The sequence below is a fragment of the Trichoderma atroviride genome, chromosome 5 (assembly GCF_020647795.1).
Source record: "Trichoderma atroviride chromosome 5, complete sequence".
Classification (NCBI taxonomy): Eukaryota; Fungi; Ascomycota; class Sordariomycetes; order Hypocreales; family Hypocreaceae; genus Trichoderma; species Trichoderma atroviride.
In genome coordinates, this window is record NC_089404.1 from 258,581 (window position 1) to 275,420 (window position 16,840).

At 49.3% G+C, this 16,840-nt stretch overlaps 7 protein-coding genes across 7 annotated transcripts; 5 read left to right on the top strand and 2 right to left on the bottom strand.

Annotated features, from left to right (window-relative positions):
- Positions 1 to 1,561: 1,561 nt before the first annotated feature.
- Positions 1,562 to 2,763, top strand: TrAtP1_009248 (uncharacterized protein; the record flags this gene model as incomplete). The annotated part of the gene is made up of 2 exons (XM_014093560.2): positions 1,562 to 2,119; positions 2,169 to 2,763. Exons 1-2 carry the CDS (start codon positions 1,632 to 1,634, stop codon positions 2,761 to 2,763), a joined length of 1,083 nt encoding a protein of 360 aa, XP_013949035.2. The 5' UTR covers positions 1,562 to 1,631.
- Positions 2,764 to 3,891: 1,128 nt separating this feature from the next.
- Positions 3,892 to 5,000, top strand: TrAtP1_009249 (uncharacterized protein; the record flags this gene model as incomplete). Its single annotated transcript, XM_066114215.1, has 2 exons — positions 3,892 to 4,342; positions 4,412 to 5,000. The coding sequence occupies exons 1-2, from the start codon at positions 3,996 to 3,998 to the stop codon at positions 4,998 to 5,000; spliced, it is 936 nt and encodes a 311-aa protein (XP_065970309.1). The 5' UTR covers positions 3,892 to 3,995.
- Positions 5,001 to 5,130: 130 nt separating this feature from the next.
- Positions 5,131 to 7,014, top strand: TrAtP1_009250 (uncharacterized protein; the record flags this gene model as incomplete). Its single annotated transcript, XM_066114216.1, has 2 exons — positions 5,131 to 5,359; positions 5,429 to 7,014. 2 exons carry the CDS (start codon positions 5,131 to 5,133, stop codon positions 7,012 to 7,014), a joined length of 1,815 nt encoding a protein of 604 aa, XP_065970310.1.
- Positions 7,015 to 7,024: 10 nt separating this feature from the next.
- TrAtP1_009251 (uncharacterized protein) lies at positions 7,025 to 8,188 on the top strand (the record flags this gene model as incomplete). Its single annotated transcript, XM_066114217.1, has 1 exon — positions 7,025 to 8,188. One exon carries the CDS (start codon positions 7,025 to 7,027, stop codon positions 8,186 to 8,188), a length of 1,164 nt encoding a protein of 387 aa, XP_065970311.1.
- Positions 8,189 to 10,627: 2,439 nt separating this feature from the next.
- TrAtP1_009252 (uncharacterized protein) lies at positions 10,628 to 12,415 on the bottom strand (the record flags this gene model as incomplete). Its single annotated transcript, XM_066114218.1, has 1 exon — positions 10,628 to 12,415. The coding sequence occupies one exon, from the start codon at positions 12,413 to 12,415 to the stop codon at positions 10,628 to 10,630; it is 1,788 nt and encodes a 595-aa protein (XP_065970312.1).
- A 22-nt stretch (positions 12,416 to 12,437) lies between these two features.
- On the top strand, positions 12,438 to 12,860 carry TrAtP1_009253 (uncharacterized protein; the record flags this gene model as incomplete). The annotated part of the gene is made up of 1 exon (XM_066114219.1): positions 12,438 to 12,860. One exon carries the CDS (start codon positions 12,438 to 12,440, stop codon positions 12,858 to 12,860), a length of 423 nt encoding a protein of 140 aa, XP_065970313.1.
- Positions 12,861 to 12,955: 95 nt separating this feature from the next.
- Positions 12,956 to 16,409, bottom strand: TrAtP1_009254 (uncharacterized protein). The gene is made up of 4 exons (XM_014093563.2): positions 15,725 to 16,409; positions 14,438 to 15,661; positions 14,098 to 14,384; positions 12,956 to 14,035 (listed from the first exon to the last, which is right to left on the bottom strand). Exons 2-4 carry the CDS (start codon positions 15,343 to 15,345, stop codon positions 13,206 to 13,208), a joined length of 2,025 nt encoding a protein of 674 aa, XP_013949038.2. The 5' UTR covers positions 15,346 to 15,661; positions 15,725 to 16,409; the 3' UTR covers positions 12,956 to 13,205.
- Positions 16,410 to 16,840: the final 431 nt, after the last annotated feature.

The following is a 16,840-nucleotide window of genomic DNA, read 5'->3' on the forward strand; positions in this document are numbered from 1 at the left end:
GTCTATAATGCAGGGCTGCTAGCTCCAACATGTCCTCGGTCGACCGTAGACGGTATGGTATATGCGACTCTCTAAGCGGTGGTGGCGCAGCACCAGGCGTTCTAGAAGCTTTCCCGCACCCGGAAAGGATTGATGCATGTATTGAGCAGATACTGTACTTCGGCGCATACTACAAGCAGTAAAACTAGAAACTTGGCAGTGAGGCGAGGTCCCAACTTGCAGTTTCCAAGGGGCGAGCCAACATTCGACTAACTGCCGGGATAGCGCTTCAGCCGCAGCCTAGCGCTTTGGCATGGGCAGATTCGGCACTCAGCTCTGGGTGAGCTGTTCCTGCAGTGGTCATTTGACCGCTACTTGGACTGGAGATGCGGAATTGAGGCATTGGTTGCTGCATATGAGGGCTTTAATCGCCATTCCGGGGCATCTGCGCCCAACAGTCGATCGATATGAGCCTCGCCCCGGCCCAGACTTACAAGTACCTGTCGAGACACATGCAGGCAGCAAGAAGAGGATGAAATAGCGCAAAACGGGCTTAGACAGGCACAGCCATTACGCTTTTCCGCATCTGCGCCAACGCTAACGGCGATCCTCCGCCTAAACTCAGTGCCCCGTATTATTGCCGTCATAAATCCATGTATATGGCCGGCCAGTTCCCATATGGGGAAACCTTGAGCCAGGCCACATGATGCTTATGATGGGAAAGAAGGTTTGGAGGCTTCGAATTTCGTAATGGATGTACATCCTGCCTTTGAGTAACCACGCCTCTAAACTCCGTCTTCACAGGCGGTTGAGCTTCGCCCCTCCGAAGTACATGCAAGACCCAGCCTGCCATTCAATTACCTAACCAGATATCTAAACAGACACCGTTGAAAATTCCATTATCAACGTCTTTATGTAAAGCAGCAGCAACAGCGATAAAAGACAGCCTCGAGTAAACATGTGGGATGAATATTCCTTTCTACTATTACTGTTGGCTGCATACGTGTATCTGCCCTAGATAACACTAACCCGTCATCTCTAATTCCAAGCTCATGTAGCGGGGCCAGAGACGTTACAAAAGAACAACCAAGCATGTCTCACTAAATTTTCTCTGGCTGAATTCAACATCATTCAACACACATGATGGACACTCCAAATGTTAAACTAGACTAGGATGCTACATTGACCAGCGTAGATTCGTCCCTAGACGCTCACTGGGGAGATTAGCTAAAACATGTATTGTTTTAGACTCGTTGAGACGAAAACCAATATTCCAGGTCCTATTCCATCTCCTACTTTGCACTTATCAACCCTCTCATACACTGATAATGCCTATGAAGCTACTATCGAGCCTTGCTCAAGTGGTACCGCCTCCAAGTGGTACTTTTGAGGATGCAGCAGACGGAATATGTGGCTGTGAACGGCCATATTCCCATCAGCTACACTAAGAAAAGAGAGGCAAAATGAGAACAATCATCTAGAATCCTGTGTATGGCATTTATTTGCCATCCAACGCACTGATTCGCAGCCCCTTCTCCGGTTCCGGCCGCCGCACTGACTTGATTGCTTCATACCCAACACGTCTAAAATGCCATTTAAGAGCCTAACGGCGACGTCGATGCAAATCTATCAGGCAATCCAGCTATTTCACAATGGCGACTACCAATCCAGAAAACTCTCTCAGCGATGCTATCATTGCTTCTACCTACCCGGAATACTCTCTCAACAATGCTATCGCTGCTTTTTTTACCAAAACATCTGTCACACGTCCTGAATGCGATGCACGAGCAATCGAATTGACTGAAGGCAAGGCTATTCCGGTTGAAGGGCAGGGCAACTACAGCTACTCTATTTATGCTAGCCTTGACCAAGAATACGTTGTTCAGTTCCGACTAAAGTCACTTGAGCTCAAAGACGAGACCTCTGTGTTAGCTAGAAAGATTTTTGGGCAGTTGGCTCCCAGCGTGTCTTTTAAGGGCAAAATGGGAGAGGAAACTAGTGGCAAAGAGCCCCTTTATGCTTACGTATTGGAGCGCATGAAAGGCGTCACTCAAATCGACTTTATTCTGGCCAGCGGGTTTCCTAAAAACTCGCAAGAAACCTTCACCTCTCGTGAAAATCTTATTGTTGGTGTTGCAAAGTATGCCAAATTCCAGATCTTTGGTCAAAATGGTGCTAAGAATAGCTAGATTTTTTGCTCTTTCATGGAATGCCCCTCAACAAGTTGACCCGGTCTATCGTGACCAACTACAGAAGACATACACCACGGAGCTCACAATGTTGCAAACGGCTCTACCCGATCTCTTTCAACCCATCATCAAAGAATGTATTGAATCTATTGACAACATTTTCTCCTTGCCGATGGTACTTCTCCATCAAGACTTTTCATCATGCAATATCATGGTCGACGAGAAGACTTGCCACCTAACTGGTGTTATCGACTGGGCCGAGGCCGAAGTTGCTCCCTTTGGGTTGAATCTTTATACTGTACAAGGCCTGGCAGGACATTTCCATCTTAGAGACGGCTGGTCGAGATACGATGACTTTGATCATTTGCAAAGCGTCTTTTGGTCCACCTTCCACGAGGAAGTTGGAGACCTTTCAGAAGAAACTCTTTGCACTATCAAGCTAGCACGAACCACGGGCTTGCTCCTCTCTCGTGGCTTCACTAATCGGCTTGCGAATCAGCACAAGCATGTGCCCATAGGCAATGACGAGCAGGGACGCTACAATAGGCTGTTTTTAGACGGTTTGCTTATTAGTGCAGATACAAGATTTGATTGAGAGTCACTAGGCGAGAGTTTGGATGAGACTAGAAGTTGTTGATTTCACGGGATATATACATCAACCTTAGAAACCCATTTTTTAATGAATATTGGTTAAGGATGTCCAACATTGTTCAAGCTTGATAGAGAGTTGCCGGCATTGAAGACTATGGTTGTACGACACACCCGCGTGTTTCCATAAACGGTTTCAGAAGCTCAAATATGTGGTTTTGTAAAGATTAGCTAGGTATGTACATCAATTCATAATCGAGTTATTGAGTATAGGGGTTTCGGTATGTATTTATGAATATTCAGGGACTCACATGACTCAAAAATCGTGAACATCCAGGTGACTAACGAGTTCCTTTAAGAGGACCTCACGAACTCCGGAAAGATTAGGACCCTCTCAACAGATACACAGTGCATCAGAAGAATTTTGATAACTTAATGGATTGATTGAATGTTTTATGAATAATATATAAATAACTTTAGAAATCATGATTAGTTTTATAAGTTTGAGTTAAAGTGAAATAGTTGACTTATTATCACTTAGATTTTTATTTATAATACCTTTATATGTTTCAATAGCTCAAAGACTTGACAATTTCTCAATTCATAGTTTGCTCTACTAAACATTCACTTAATGTATTAGAGCGTTTACTTTTTTTCACCCCAATTCATAATACATATTGTTTATTCAAAATTCCTTTTTTTGCCAATGTTTATTAACCTTTTAGGATTAACACAGTAACGTCGGAAATTAAGTTTTGCCACTCCTTTATTCAATAGCAATTGCGTGCTAGAAGTCTACATATATGTGGCTGAGGCAACCAAAAAGTCAGGGCTGTGTACATGTACGTAAATGTAACCCTACACTTGGTGCATAGGTACCTGTTTGATCGCTAAAAGAAGCATCTCTTATGTGCATCATGCTTACCAACTTGTCTGTCAATCAATTAGCCAGTAAAAAAGTCCACTGGCCACCCAGCCTTGATGTTCTCCAACTGGCTTATCGACAACGAGGAGCACGTGGATGCAGCTTGGGCAGTCAGGCTGAGATAATGAAATGTACCCAACGATCGACTTTAACCCAACGAACAACTTTAAACCAACGAACAACTTTAAACCAACGAACAACTTTAAACCAACGAACAACTTTAAACCAACGAACGCGAACCTGACCAAGAGCTGTTACGATTCGTCTCTCGAACTGCCAGTGGATTTCTTGCATCTTGTCTATGCCCATACGCAATGAGCGCATCAAGCGGGACTCAAAAGGTTTTCCGGCTGCGTAGGCTGCCAGAAAGCATCTCAAGTCGGAAAGACGTCGCAAAACTGCTCGGCAAGACTTTGAGTCTCTCATCCGATCAGATCACTGTCTACTCGCTGGCTAAGACGTCCAATCGATGGGGGTCAATGTCGAAAGTGGCCACGGTCCAATTCAAGAGTATTCCGCCAATTTTGGACCCGGAACCTCCAGGCGCCCAATGGAAGTTTCCTATCCCCGAATCGCAACACAATGATGTCTTGATCCTCGATACGCACTTTAGAGGAATGACTGTGCTGAACGATGTGGAAAAAGAGAACCATCGTACAGAGTAAGTTGTTCCTTGTTCTCACTGAACGATTCCCCCTCCTGATCCCAGCGGCTAAGTCAAGTCATCAAGCTGTATCGCCATCTCGGGATTAGCTAGTCATCCATTTGGATCCTGGCAGCCACACGGCCCGGACAAGAGCTTCATGTGGATCAGGGACGAGCTGCCAACATCGGTACCCGGAGTGCGCGCGATACTTTATGGATACGACTCGCGTCTCAAAGACAGCAAGTCTTTCCAGTCTATCGAGGACATCGCGGGGTGCCTCATCTTGAATCTCAAGTCAGGGGGCTGGAATTTGCCGAAATCCAGACCGATCATCTTTCTGGCTCATAGCCTGGGTGGCATCGTACTCAAAGAAGCCATCAAGCAAATGGCAGGCAATTCTGACAGGAGAGAGGCCGATATTCTCAATAACCTACTGGGGGCCATTATGTTTGGAGTCCCCAATCTCGGCATGGAACAGTCTCATTTGATGGCCATGGTTGAAGGCCAAGACAACGAGACGCTAGTTCAAGACCTTTCTCGAAATAATGGCCGTAACTACGTGCGCCAGCTTGACGAGAAATTCAACGGCCTCTCCACTGTCCATACATTGAAGATACTCTGGGCATACGAGACTGAGGTATCACCCACCACCTTCATAAGCCATCTGGCCTAAAACTTGAGGTAAAGTTTTGCTAACCCTGCTTCAGTCTTCGGCCGCCCTAGTCAACAGAGATTCAGCTACATGCCATCATCACCGTAAAAACAAGTCTTTAACTATCCCAATTAATAAAAATCATTCTGATATGGTCAAGTTCTCTCAAGGCGATGAGGATTTGGAAACAATCATCTTTTCTCTCAACGACATTTTAAAAGAGAGATTGGGTCAGCCTCTGTTGGCACCTAATGATGCCTCTCAGAGTCAGCAAACGCTTCTGGGAGCGAACTTGGACTACCAATCTACTGATGAAGGCGTATTGACTGAGGATGAAAAAGTCTTAAAAGATCTCGGTTCATTTTTGTTGTCTATTCAAGGTAACATACTGCTCTACCACTATATAGCCTACAGTCTTATGTCCTTTAACTAACTTCAACCGCGGCCAGGGATCCACGACGAACTGTATTCGCCTGAGCTCGACTCTCGTATTAACCAGATCGAGGATCCTTCTCAAAACACGTTCAATTGGATTTTTAGTCTACCTCTTTTCTCTCAGTGGCTGCGAAAGAAATCCGGATTATTTTGGATTAGTGGCAAACCTGGCTCGGGAAAATCAACGCTGATGAAACACGTCTTTCAGAGTCAATCGACCAAAGACTTGTCACACAAATGGGAGACCAGCTCGATAGATATCAAAGCTGGCTTCTTCTTTCACTACCGAGGAACCGCCATACAAAAATCCCTTGAAGGCGTCTTGAGAAGTCTCATCATTCATATTCTGAAACCCCATCGTATTGCGTTCCAAAAGAAGTATCAGGGAACCTGGGAAATATTTCAGTCTTTCATTCAAAGATATCGGACGCTAGAAGGACAGAGAGCCAGCTTTGAGTACGAACTGGATGCTATTGTCGAAGAAAAAGTGCTGATGGGCTCTGAAAGAGACCTGAAAGAGAAGCTGCAGCGCGCTATGAATAATAGCAAGAGCGAAGCAAATGAACAGATGGTGGGAGATATCAAGCAACAGCTAAGCCTGCTCCATAGGAGAATGGAAGAAGTAAGCAAGCGGAGCCTGGACTTCAGGGAAAGGGAGCCTGAGCTTCAACAAAAATTAAAACAGGTGCGAGCTGATATAGCCGCCGTCTCACGGTCTATCTCGTCACTGGCCGAAAAGGCGAGACCTTACCAAACCCAACCCGAGACAAGATTTCTACGCAGCCTTGTGAACGAGTTGCAAAATGATTCCAACTCGCAGGTAGACAAGCTTGAGCAGATCCTGAGACTGCTTCTAGACCAGGATATAATGAACATAAACCTGGTGCTCTTTTTTGATGCTTTGGACGAATTTGACGGGCACATTGAAAACATTAGTGATTTCCTCACGAATCTGCTCGAAAGATCGACTACATCGAAGACCCAAATCAAGGTCTGCTTCTCTAGTCGGCCGCAGGAATCGCTAAATGATCACTTTACCAAATATCCCGGCTTTAGGCTACAGGACTACACGACGGAGGATATAGAGCAATACGCGAAGATCTCTTTAGCACGCTCGGAGATTATGAACTTTTCTCAGAGGGAAGAGTTTATGAAAATCATCCCATCCATCATTGCTCGGGCTAATGGCGTCTTCCTATGGGTGAGACTGGCCATGAAGGAATTATTCGACACTGCTGGAGGGAGCCCCGAGGCAGAATTATTTGGTCGGCTTAAAAAGAAATTACAGGAGCTGCCGGATGATTTATTAAAGTTTTATAAACATATCATCGAGCGCATTAGCGGAGCAAACCGCCGCTATACTTTCGCCCTGTTGGAACTGCTCGCTCGCCATGCTGGCCTCTCGGTTTCGGTGACCGACATATGGGGTGCTGTGCTGACCTCAGGATGTACGACTTTTGAAGAATCTCTTGAAGTGCTACAAAAAATCAGCGGGAATACTGGCCAGAAAATTGCCACAGACTCGGACCGAGACCAAAGAGCTATCAGTGACATCTCGGCTTGGGCGGGGGGGACTCGTCGAAATAAAGGCGCAGAATAATCTGCAGCTTATGCACCAGACCGTTTTAGAATTCACTAGGGACCAGACGTTTAAGAGTATTGTGATGGGAGAAGTTGCAGACTTCATGAAAGAGAACGGGCATTCCTTTTACTTCAAGTACTGGGTGGCCAAGACTGGCCTTAGACATTACGAAGAGGCAAAAAATACCAACAAAGAGATAACCGCTGCACAGTTGGGTCAATTGTCTGCTGAAGAACAAAAAGAATGCAAGATAGCTGCAGACCACGCCGAGAAGTCTGAGTCAACCACAGGAATCAGCCAGCTAGACTTCATTGGGAGCATCCCCAGGGTCTTGCTACGTCTGCTTCGGACTTGTCCCCCGATATACGACGATGACACTGTATTCCTAGTCTTTGCTTCCTCTTATGGACTGACACTCTGTATCCAAGACTGGATTGACGAAAGCCCTGATCAGCTGCGGCGTATTTTCCGTCAGGGGGCGCAGCCGCCTCTGTTAACTTATCTTGCCTTTGAACCGGCAAGCGGTGTCTTACTTAAAGGGCATGTGACCACAGCTCGTCTGCTCCTGGAAAAGGGCTACAACATAGCCAAGGATACCAGATTTTTCCCCAGCTTGCTGGAGAAGATTTGGAAGGCCGAAGCTATGGCGGCCGTTCAGGGCGGTTTCAGCGAGAGCCACGCCCAGACCGCCATTGCGCGGATATTGCAAGAGTTGGCTACTGTTGTTTTAGACAACGGTCAGAACCCCAACATCTCCTGTTCCATCTTCTCTCGGGATAATCTACAGAGATGCACGCCGCTTCATATAGCTCCACCAGGCCTAGCTGCTAAGCTGATTCGATGCGATGCCGACGTGAACATGCCGGATTCCTGGGGAAAGAAGCCGCTGGACTGGGTGCTGAACCCTCCTCGCTGGTCTCCACGCTGGAGTTGCGCGCGGCGCTACGAGATGTGCCGCCTTTTGGTGAAAGCAGGCGCGTTGATGTCCGAATCGACGCCAGACGAAGACTGGATAGGCGCACTGGCTGAGTTTGACCTTGCAGGGCACGATGTTGAGGTCCTTCAGAGGAACGAACCACGACCTTTAGCTGCTGCAGCCCCTTCTAGTGGGGACCCAAATGCTCAGAACAGCAAAGAAAGGCATCGTCGTCGGGCGTTGTCGTTTTTGGTTGGTTTGTTTAGGAAGAAATAAGATTGGAAAAAACAGGCTATCAACCCTAAGCTACCACAGCTTTTACTATATCTACTATTACTACTACTACTACTACTACTACTACTACTACTGTCATTACTGCTACTACTGCTACTACTGCTATTTTAAACGTATTTAGCAGTTGTACATATGCATTTTTGAAATCGGGGTGCTAAATAACTTCTCCATATATAAATTATTCAGATATTATACTTGTGTCGACTGCATTTGAGTTGAGAAACTTATATATGTAAGTTGTTATTGCTCTACAGAAATAGCTGGTGAATTCCGACGCCCTTTGAAGCAAATAAGTGAGCGAGATGTTCGATATACTTATACAGAGATGGAGCTTACGAATATATCAATATGGGGTTTCCAGCACCGGACAGAATATACCCATGAACTGTGCAGCTAAGCAAATAATGTCTGTCTTGGCCTGCACATCGCCCGCAGATAAAACGCTACATTCATTAATGTAACAACCTTGTACGTACCAGTAGAACTGAGCATTGATGATGAGAGATTCTCGAGCCTTTGATTGCTCACTGTTGATGTACTGGCTTTATTGTCGTTGTGGCCCTTGGATAAATTCCGTCTTGATGCCTGGCATGTGGGAAGTGTCATGATGCGGCACCCATACGCCAACTTGATGAAGATGCGCAGCAAGTAGCTGAGTGGTAGAGATACAAGCAGGGGATAGAAAAAGTCACCACCGCCTATTACATACAGACTTATAATGGCAGACTGACGGACTTTTTCTTGCACCTTGGTGATAAGTTGTTAGAGGCCAGCGACCGCCAGTGGTGCCGTAACCATCGCCCTGAAGTGGAATTCCTGGAAAAAATTGTTTATCCATTTTTACTGAACTCTCGAATATTTCAAAGAAAGAGGATGGTTATGAACTCGGCTTTGTTCTAATCCTCAGCATAACTGTGAGGAGCAATACACCACAATCGAAATATACATAACGGGCATTTTCGCCTCTCCATGTTTGAACTACCAAGACTATGACATGTGCTTGTAGATAGTATTTATCTCAAGTTCTGAATACTAAGCTATGCGTATAAATCATGCATAAACCCTTAAACATAAAAGTACTTCAAATCCTCCAGTACAGCTACACAGACCCAGAGAACTTGTGCACCATATCGTTTTGTAATAAGCGACGTTGTAGCTATCTTAAACGAGAACGGATATTCGTTTTAGTTTAAATATTCAATAGCTAAGACTACTACTATAGTAACCTTAGATGGCATGAGACGACGAATAATATTGACCTAGGGATATGAGCCCCCGAATTTAGTGAGTCGTCTGGTGAAGAACGTATATGTAAGCCGGTTGCTTACCACGCCGAAAACTCTTAAGTTAAGTTAAACATAGGCATTAGGCAACTGGACTTTATTAATATCATCCCTAACCCGACTTTACAACACTTGCTTGAGAGTTAGCCCCCGATACATAACGATAATACCGTATTGCTGACTTTTATTTCTTGTCATAGGCTGACGCTCTGCATCCATGACTAAATCGCCCGTAACCATGGCGAGCCGCAGCGTACCTCTGTCCAGCACGAGCAACCGTATCCAGTACCATCACACAAACCCTCATGACATGCAAGCCACAAAACCCATCATCCAAACTCACCCTCACACGTGTAACTGCATAACAACGAAACCACAACCACCCTAGTGCCATGCATCCCACGAAGCCCGCGTCAATGCAACGCAAACTTGTAAACCCGGCTTGCATCCTCCCCAAAAAACAAGCTGCTCCATTGGTCCTACGGCTCTCGCTATCTAGGTGAAGGTCTCTCTGCCGCAGCTGCATATGTTTGCCTGTTTGCTTTTTTCTTGTCACACCGCCAGTCCTTTGTGCAATACGAGACGGCTGGATTTGACGCAAGGGAGAGAGATTGGCCATTCAGCGTCGTTGAAACTCACTCACGGCAGCGAAAAAGGTGCGGAGTAGCTAGCAGCATGCTTGATCGTGTGAATCTGTCTTACACATCCATCACGACTTGGTGTATATTGCGGACTGGTGGCGAACACATCATCACAGGTTGACATTACGACGCAAGGAGGATGGAGCTGCATGAAGTGCTATACAGTTAAGCAGTATAATGTAGTTGTATTCCCAAACGCCACCAGCACCGTATATGAAGTGTGCTATTAATAGAAAGATAGTCCAATACTCTCAAGATAACCAAAATGAGGGTGCGAACCCAAAGATAATTTCAGTCTCGGTCCCGTTGAGATGCTTCCGTTAAAGAATCCAAAAATGGAAAAAGAATAGAGCGAGAAAATGAAGAAAGAAGAAAGAAAAGGCCAATCTAGATAGTGGTAACATATGCTTAAGAGAAGTAGAGAAAAAAAGTTGACCTCAATGTGAAAATCGCCAGTTGAGGTGAAACAAGCTGTCAAACAAACACAAATAGCCCATTTATATCACAATACCACGCTGGCTCCAGCCTCCGCGGCCCTTCCAAGCCCAAAGTAATAGGAAGCACGCAGCAACCACACAAACACCCTCCGCCCAAAACGTGATAGCATAGCAATGCTTTCCGTAGCAAACAGAATCATCAGATCCGCCATTGTCATCACCAGGTTGTGACGGGTCAGTGGATGAGCTCCTCGACCCAGCCTCATACACGGCAGAATAGACAAGGCCCCAAAAGGTAGATCCGAAAGCAGGCAGCATAGCGATGATGCCGAAATTTGTAGCAAAGTTTTCGACACCCCAGATGATTGTGACGATCAGAGGAGTAAGGGAGAAGACAGCCCCATAGCCCGCTCCAACAAGACCAGAGACAACCCAGAATCGGTCGGCATGATTCTGAGCAGCACCGCTAGCAAGGAACAGTAGTCCAGCTGCAAGTAAAACAGCAAAGAAAAGCATAAACACAACGCGAGAGATGGCAAAGCGTTTGAGCGGAGACGAAGGGCGCGAAGGAGGTACTTGGATGTGCTGAGTCTCTGGTGCTGGGGCCAAGATATCGGTCAGGGTGCCAATCGTGAGACGAGCAATGGTGCTAGTAACACCAAAGATGGACACGTGAGTGGCAGCTGAAGTCTTGTGATTGACATCTTCGGTGATGGGAGGCGTCAGAGTGCCGATGACAGTACCCAGGTTGTTGATGAAGGCCTCGCCGGGTCCAATCATGAGCAGAAATGCCAAGGCAAACGGCCACATTGTGTGGTCGGACAAGAAGCGGCGCGTCTCGGCATTGAGAACCCAATTCTTCTTCCACTTTGCGTCGTCGTCGACCTCCTCTGTATTGTCGTCGTCTTGAGCAGTGGCGGGAATTGCGCCGTAGCCTCCATTAGATCTTCGGCTTTCAGATCGCGCCAGCAGAGAGCTTCCATCCAGCAAGCCACTCTGCTCCAGCTCTTCAATGGCTTCCTCAATCAGCTCGTCTTCGTCGACAACCTTGAGGGTAAAGACGCCGAGAATGCCAATGATGAACAGCAAGACGGCGAGGAAGACGAAGAAGCGAAAGACGTCGACATCGCCCCTTGACCCGTCGGGATTCTTCTCAGCCAAGAAGCGGCTTCCAAACTGACTCAGCCACATGCCGCTGAGGCCAAAGCCAGTGATGGGCATGGCCAGCGCCAGGCCTCTGTACTTTCCCTTGCCGAAATTCTTGGCGCACGTCGACACCGAGCTGATGTACATGGCGCACGTGCCGGCTCCAATCATGATGAAGGCCAGCACCATGAGCGGATATGACCAGCCGTTCTCTGCGCCATGAGACTTGCCCAGGGTGTTGTATTCGTAGTCCAGCTTCTTGTATATGCCCGCCGCGAGTCCGTAGCCGCCCCCGAATAAAAAGGCAGACAGAAGAGCCAGCGGCGCAACACCCATACGATCGCAGACGTATCCCATGATCGATATGGGCAGATATAGCGCCACGGAGCTTCCGATGGCGACGCCATTGACCTGGAACTGGGTGTAGTGTAATCGCGACAGGAACTTTGGCGCGTAGAGCGAGAAGACGACGATGGAGCCGGCGCAAAGGGCCGCAATGGTGGCGGATACGAGCGAGACGAAGCGGACAATCTGCTTGGACCGCAGCTGGCGGCGGCGGATCAGCGGGTCGGACACGCTGGAAGACAAGTCGCCTTCATCGTCGCTGGCGAGATAGGAGGAGCGGTCGTCATCGTCGGTAGCGGTGGGAGGGCTGGGATAGATGAAGTGCTGCTGGTCAGAGGGCGACGCCGAGGTCGGCATGACGGGCGATTCGGAGGCCACGATGAGCAGCAAGAGAAGAAGGGAATTGGAAGACGGTCGGTCGGTCGAATTGGATGGAGTTGATCAGTGGCTTCGCATGCTTGATTCGCGGCTCGGGATGAAGGACGAAGGAGAAACAAGAAAAGAAAAGGAGCGCGACGAAGAAAAGGGGCACAACGAGACTGAAACGACGAGGAATTGCGGAAGAGCAAGCATTGATGGGAAGAGCGAGTTTAAAAGGGTGGAGCATGGATGGATGGCGGATGACACAAGCCGAGCTCTTATCGACGCGATAGCGATAGTGATGGCTGATAGCGATTCACTGCCAAAGTCTGGGGAAGGCCGCAAATGGTCTCGTCATCAGCGCTGGAACGCGTCCGTAGCGGCGGCGGTGGAGCCTTCAGGGGGGGTTGGCTGGGGATCTACGCCTAGAGGACGGGCCTAGGGGATGGCTGGGTCTTGTACCCTTCTGAGATGCAGCATAGCGTGATTATGAGATTGAACTTGGAAATGAGACATATACACAAGAGGAGATGCAAACTGCAGATTACACAATTCACTCATGCAAGTCTTTTGATGTTTACAAAAAGAAGAAAGAAGCCATTTCATCGCTACGCTAGCCTAACATCGCCTTTTTTGTTGTCCCTTTTTCCAAGCCCATCCATAAAAACTCCATTGCAGTTATTTCCATCGCCATGAAAGAGTGAGCAAAAGATGCTCGCCACACCATGTCACTTACATGTCTCGCAGCCCCCAAACCATTCATTTCTTGTTCCTTCAATCACCCACTTCACCACCCAGGCTGATCCAGCTGGTTCTCCGGAAGCTTGTCCAGCGCAATCCTCACCAAGCTCGTCACCTTTCTCGTGTCCCACGACGCAGACATCCTCGGCGGCTCAATGTCCTCTCCCTCCGTGGCCGGCGGCGGGTTCTTGCACCTCTGCACCTCGCCATTCTCATCCCTCGTGGCCAGCCCGGGGAGATCCAGACTGTCGTTGAAGGAAATCAGCATAAAGCCCTGGCCCGTCGTGGCAATGAAAAAGTCCTTGTCCATGAAGATTCTCCGCCCAAAGCCGTGGTCGGACATGTAGTCTTCGACTTCCACCTGCTGGCGTGTCACTGATTTGCAAACAAAGTTTGTGTGAGCGCAGCGAGAGGCGCCGTCGCCAACGGGCACTGGTTGCAGCCACTCAAGGCCGTGAGAATAGCCCTGGCTGACGAGGTACTCGTCGAACCAGCTGATGACGAGCTGGTCCTCCCACGCACACAAGTCAAAGTGTCTCGCCTGCGCGGGGTTCGGCCTCCGACGGCTCTCGTACTTGATGTGGAGGTAAGTCTCGGTCAAGACGTTAAAGGTAATACAGAGCCAGTCGGTATATGGCTTGGCTTGCTTGTCTGCCCATGGAGCGTTGCCCCTATCCAGGACGAGCTGGACAATGCCAAGCGCGTAGCCGCCGTAGTTGTCCATCTTTTGGGCAGTGAGCGTCAGGCGCATTGCTGGGCACGAATACCGGGTGGTAGGGTCGCGGTGGTATTCTGGATGAGATATGGATGATTCATATCGTTTCACCGGCTTGCCACGCTCAAACTTGATGACGACGACGATGTGGATGAGGGGATCTACAATGCAGTGACACATGATTAGCCTGAATGAGTCTCGGAAAATTGTCAGTGATGCTTACCGGGCTGCAAGGCTGAGTGCAGCCACGCTGCATAGATAACGTCCGTGTCTGTTGGGTGAAACATGATGCCCGGGATGCCGCCCAAGTCGCTCTCCCATCCCTCCCGCTCGAAAAAATACTGCTCGTGATCAATGTCCAGCTCGTAGGCACTGTCACTCCAACCCCACACGACGACCTGGCCCTGCCGAGTGACAAACGCCACTGTGTCGCCCTGGGCGTAGCAGTGGGCAAACTTGCCCGGGAGGACGACATTCCTGGACTGCCGGAACTGCAGGTGAAACACTGTTCTCGAAGGGTGTTAGCATGATATGAGACAAGCAAGCATATTGATACAACATACATGGTTTGCCCGTTGTCAGTCGTCGTCTGGTGTCTGCTCTGATGCTGAGGCAGGCTCGTCGCCAGCACCACCAAGCTGTCCGTCACAGCCTGTAGCTGCAGCGGCCGTCCCGAGATGAAGTCCATGCCAAAGCTGAAGCGCGACCTCTCGCGCGTGTGCAAGTCATCGACGATAACGTGGCAGTTGTCGGGCTGCCAGGCCAGCTTGCCGCTGCTGTAGTGCACCGTCAGGGGCCCAAAGCCAAAGTTGACCTCGCGCAGGTTGCCCAGCTGGCGACTCACCGGCGGGTCCTCGGCGTTGGTGAAGATGTCGCTGCTCCAGCCCACGTCCCAGGCGACAAAGGACCGCTTGACGTACAGCTTGCGCATGTACTGCTGGGCCGTGGCGCGGAACAGCTGGTTGCGGTCGGGCACGTCGTTGTGGTACAGCTCCAGCAGCCCCGGGAAGAAGCGGCTGCACAGCGCCGAGGCCACGGCGCCCTGCATCCAGGCCTCGCGCCAGGCGCGGCTCACGCGGTAGCAGCTCAGCACGTCGCGCAGGCCCAGGTGCGGGATGATGTAGGCAAAGACCTCGGGCGGCAGCTCGCTGAGGCCGGCGAAGCCATCCAGGCGCACGGAGCCGTCGAGGAAGCGGCTGCGGATGTGCAGCAGGTCCCACGCGCTGAGGCTGTCCAGCAGGGCGTCGAGCGACTCTCGCCGGCGCCGCGGGCCCAGGTCGCGCCGCTTGGGGCGATCACTGGGCATCTGGGACAGCATCTGGGACTGCCTCATGCGCTGGGCGAGATCTGAGGCCAAGGGTGGAGGCTGCGGTGGAGGCGACGGCGAGCGAGGCGGCGAGGGGATCGAGTCGTCTGCGGGCACCAGGTTGACGGAGCGTTTGACGATCTTGATGTGAGGGTTTGGATACATGCTGGCGGTTGCGATGAAGTGCAGGAATAGACCAGGGAAGCCGCCCGAGAGAACGCCGACAAAAGGGTGGGATTTGTTTCTTTGCTAGGAGCGTGAGGAGATTATAGTAGAAAAGAGAAAGGGAAAGGGAAAGGAAAGGGAAAAGGTGGTATTGAGCTGAAGCCTCTCGGCCGTCGATAGAGCCTGAAGTCGAGGTACGCGCGCTGTACGGCGGATACTCGTACGAGAGTCGGCAGTAGCGCAGAAGCCGGGGAGCAGGACCAGGAGCCGTATCACTGTCACGTGTAGGTATTTCGGTGAGAGGGCCTATAACGTGCTGTCAAGGGTTTTATAAGCCAGTGTATTCTTTGAGACAAGCTGGGCTGCTAGCATCTTGTACTTATTAATTGGGCTACATGTATCTGGTTGAATGTCGAATACAAGAGGAAAAGGCAAAAGATTGAATCCCGCCAAGGCAAGCCACAGGAAGAGGGGTAACTGCATACCTCTACAAACACGATACAGCAAAACACATGTAATAAAAAGAGACAAACGCCAGAAATAGCACCTGCAAGCAAACACGGCTGCAAGCCCACCGCTTGTGCTCTATAAAGAGAAAGAGAAGACGCACCTAAATGACACACGTGGTTCCACCCCAGTGGCTCGGTTCCATGCCAAGATCAGATAAGTCGCCGCCCTTGCGTCTAATGCCTGTCGCTGGTCAAGGAGGAGAACGGAGTACTCGGAGTATTAGGCGTATGTCAATCTCGCAATCTCGCTGCAATCTGTCAATCGCAAGTCTCCTGTCCATCGTTTTGTTCTTTGATCGGCGTCGCCGCCCTACTATGGGGCCGGCCGCACCTCATCCTCTGGGTTGGGTACCTGTGCCTGAATAACGGTTGGTTGCCAAGACAGCGCGAGCAAGGAATATTGCTGGCCGGCCATGGTTCCAGCAATTACTCGCGTGCGTGCATGCATGCAACTCCAACAGCGGCATGTTGCTGCGTTGTATAGCGCCATACCTTAATCCTCCCCGGTCTGCGCTGCTATCCCGGCACGCATACGAGCAAGGCTGCCTTATCACGTACAATGGATTGGCCGTCTGCCCGGCAACAGTCATGGATATTAGATGTGATACTGTTAGGCATTGATTCTTTGCATGTCTTTTGCCGAGCGCCATCTGACGATGGTTGCATGTCGTTACGCCGCTGATCGAGGCCATGTGGAGTCTGGGGCAGCCGGATGGCCCAGCCTGTCTAATCAGAGACCGCCATGCAGCTCGGCATGCAGCTCGGACTACAATGGGATAGCCGGCTGTGTCTCTTCGGTGAGTTGGATGCAGTCTCACACACCTTGCGGTTAACGCCGTTGGATCATACATCGGCAGCAACAGCAGCCGTTTATGCTCAGACATGTATTGTTACACATGTCAAGTATCACGCATTGATATTCATGTATACGAGTATAACATTAGCATTAGATTAGTATAGACATTACAAGATTTAAAAGATTCAAC

Coding starts and splice junctions, on each gene's coding strand:
- TrAtP1_009254 (XM_014093563.2), bottom strand. CDS start 15,345: ATGTATCCAAACCCTCACATCAAGATCGTCAAACGCTCCGTCAACCTG. Junction 14,385..14,437: donor ACTGACAACGGGCAAACCAT/GTATGTTGTATC, acceptor ACACCCTTCGAG/AACAGTGTTTCACCTGCAGT. Junction 14,036..14,097: donor GCACTCAGCCTTGCAGCCCG/GTAAGCATCACT, acceptor ACTGCATTGTAG/ATCCCCTCATCCACATCGTC.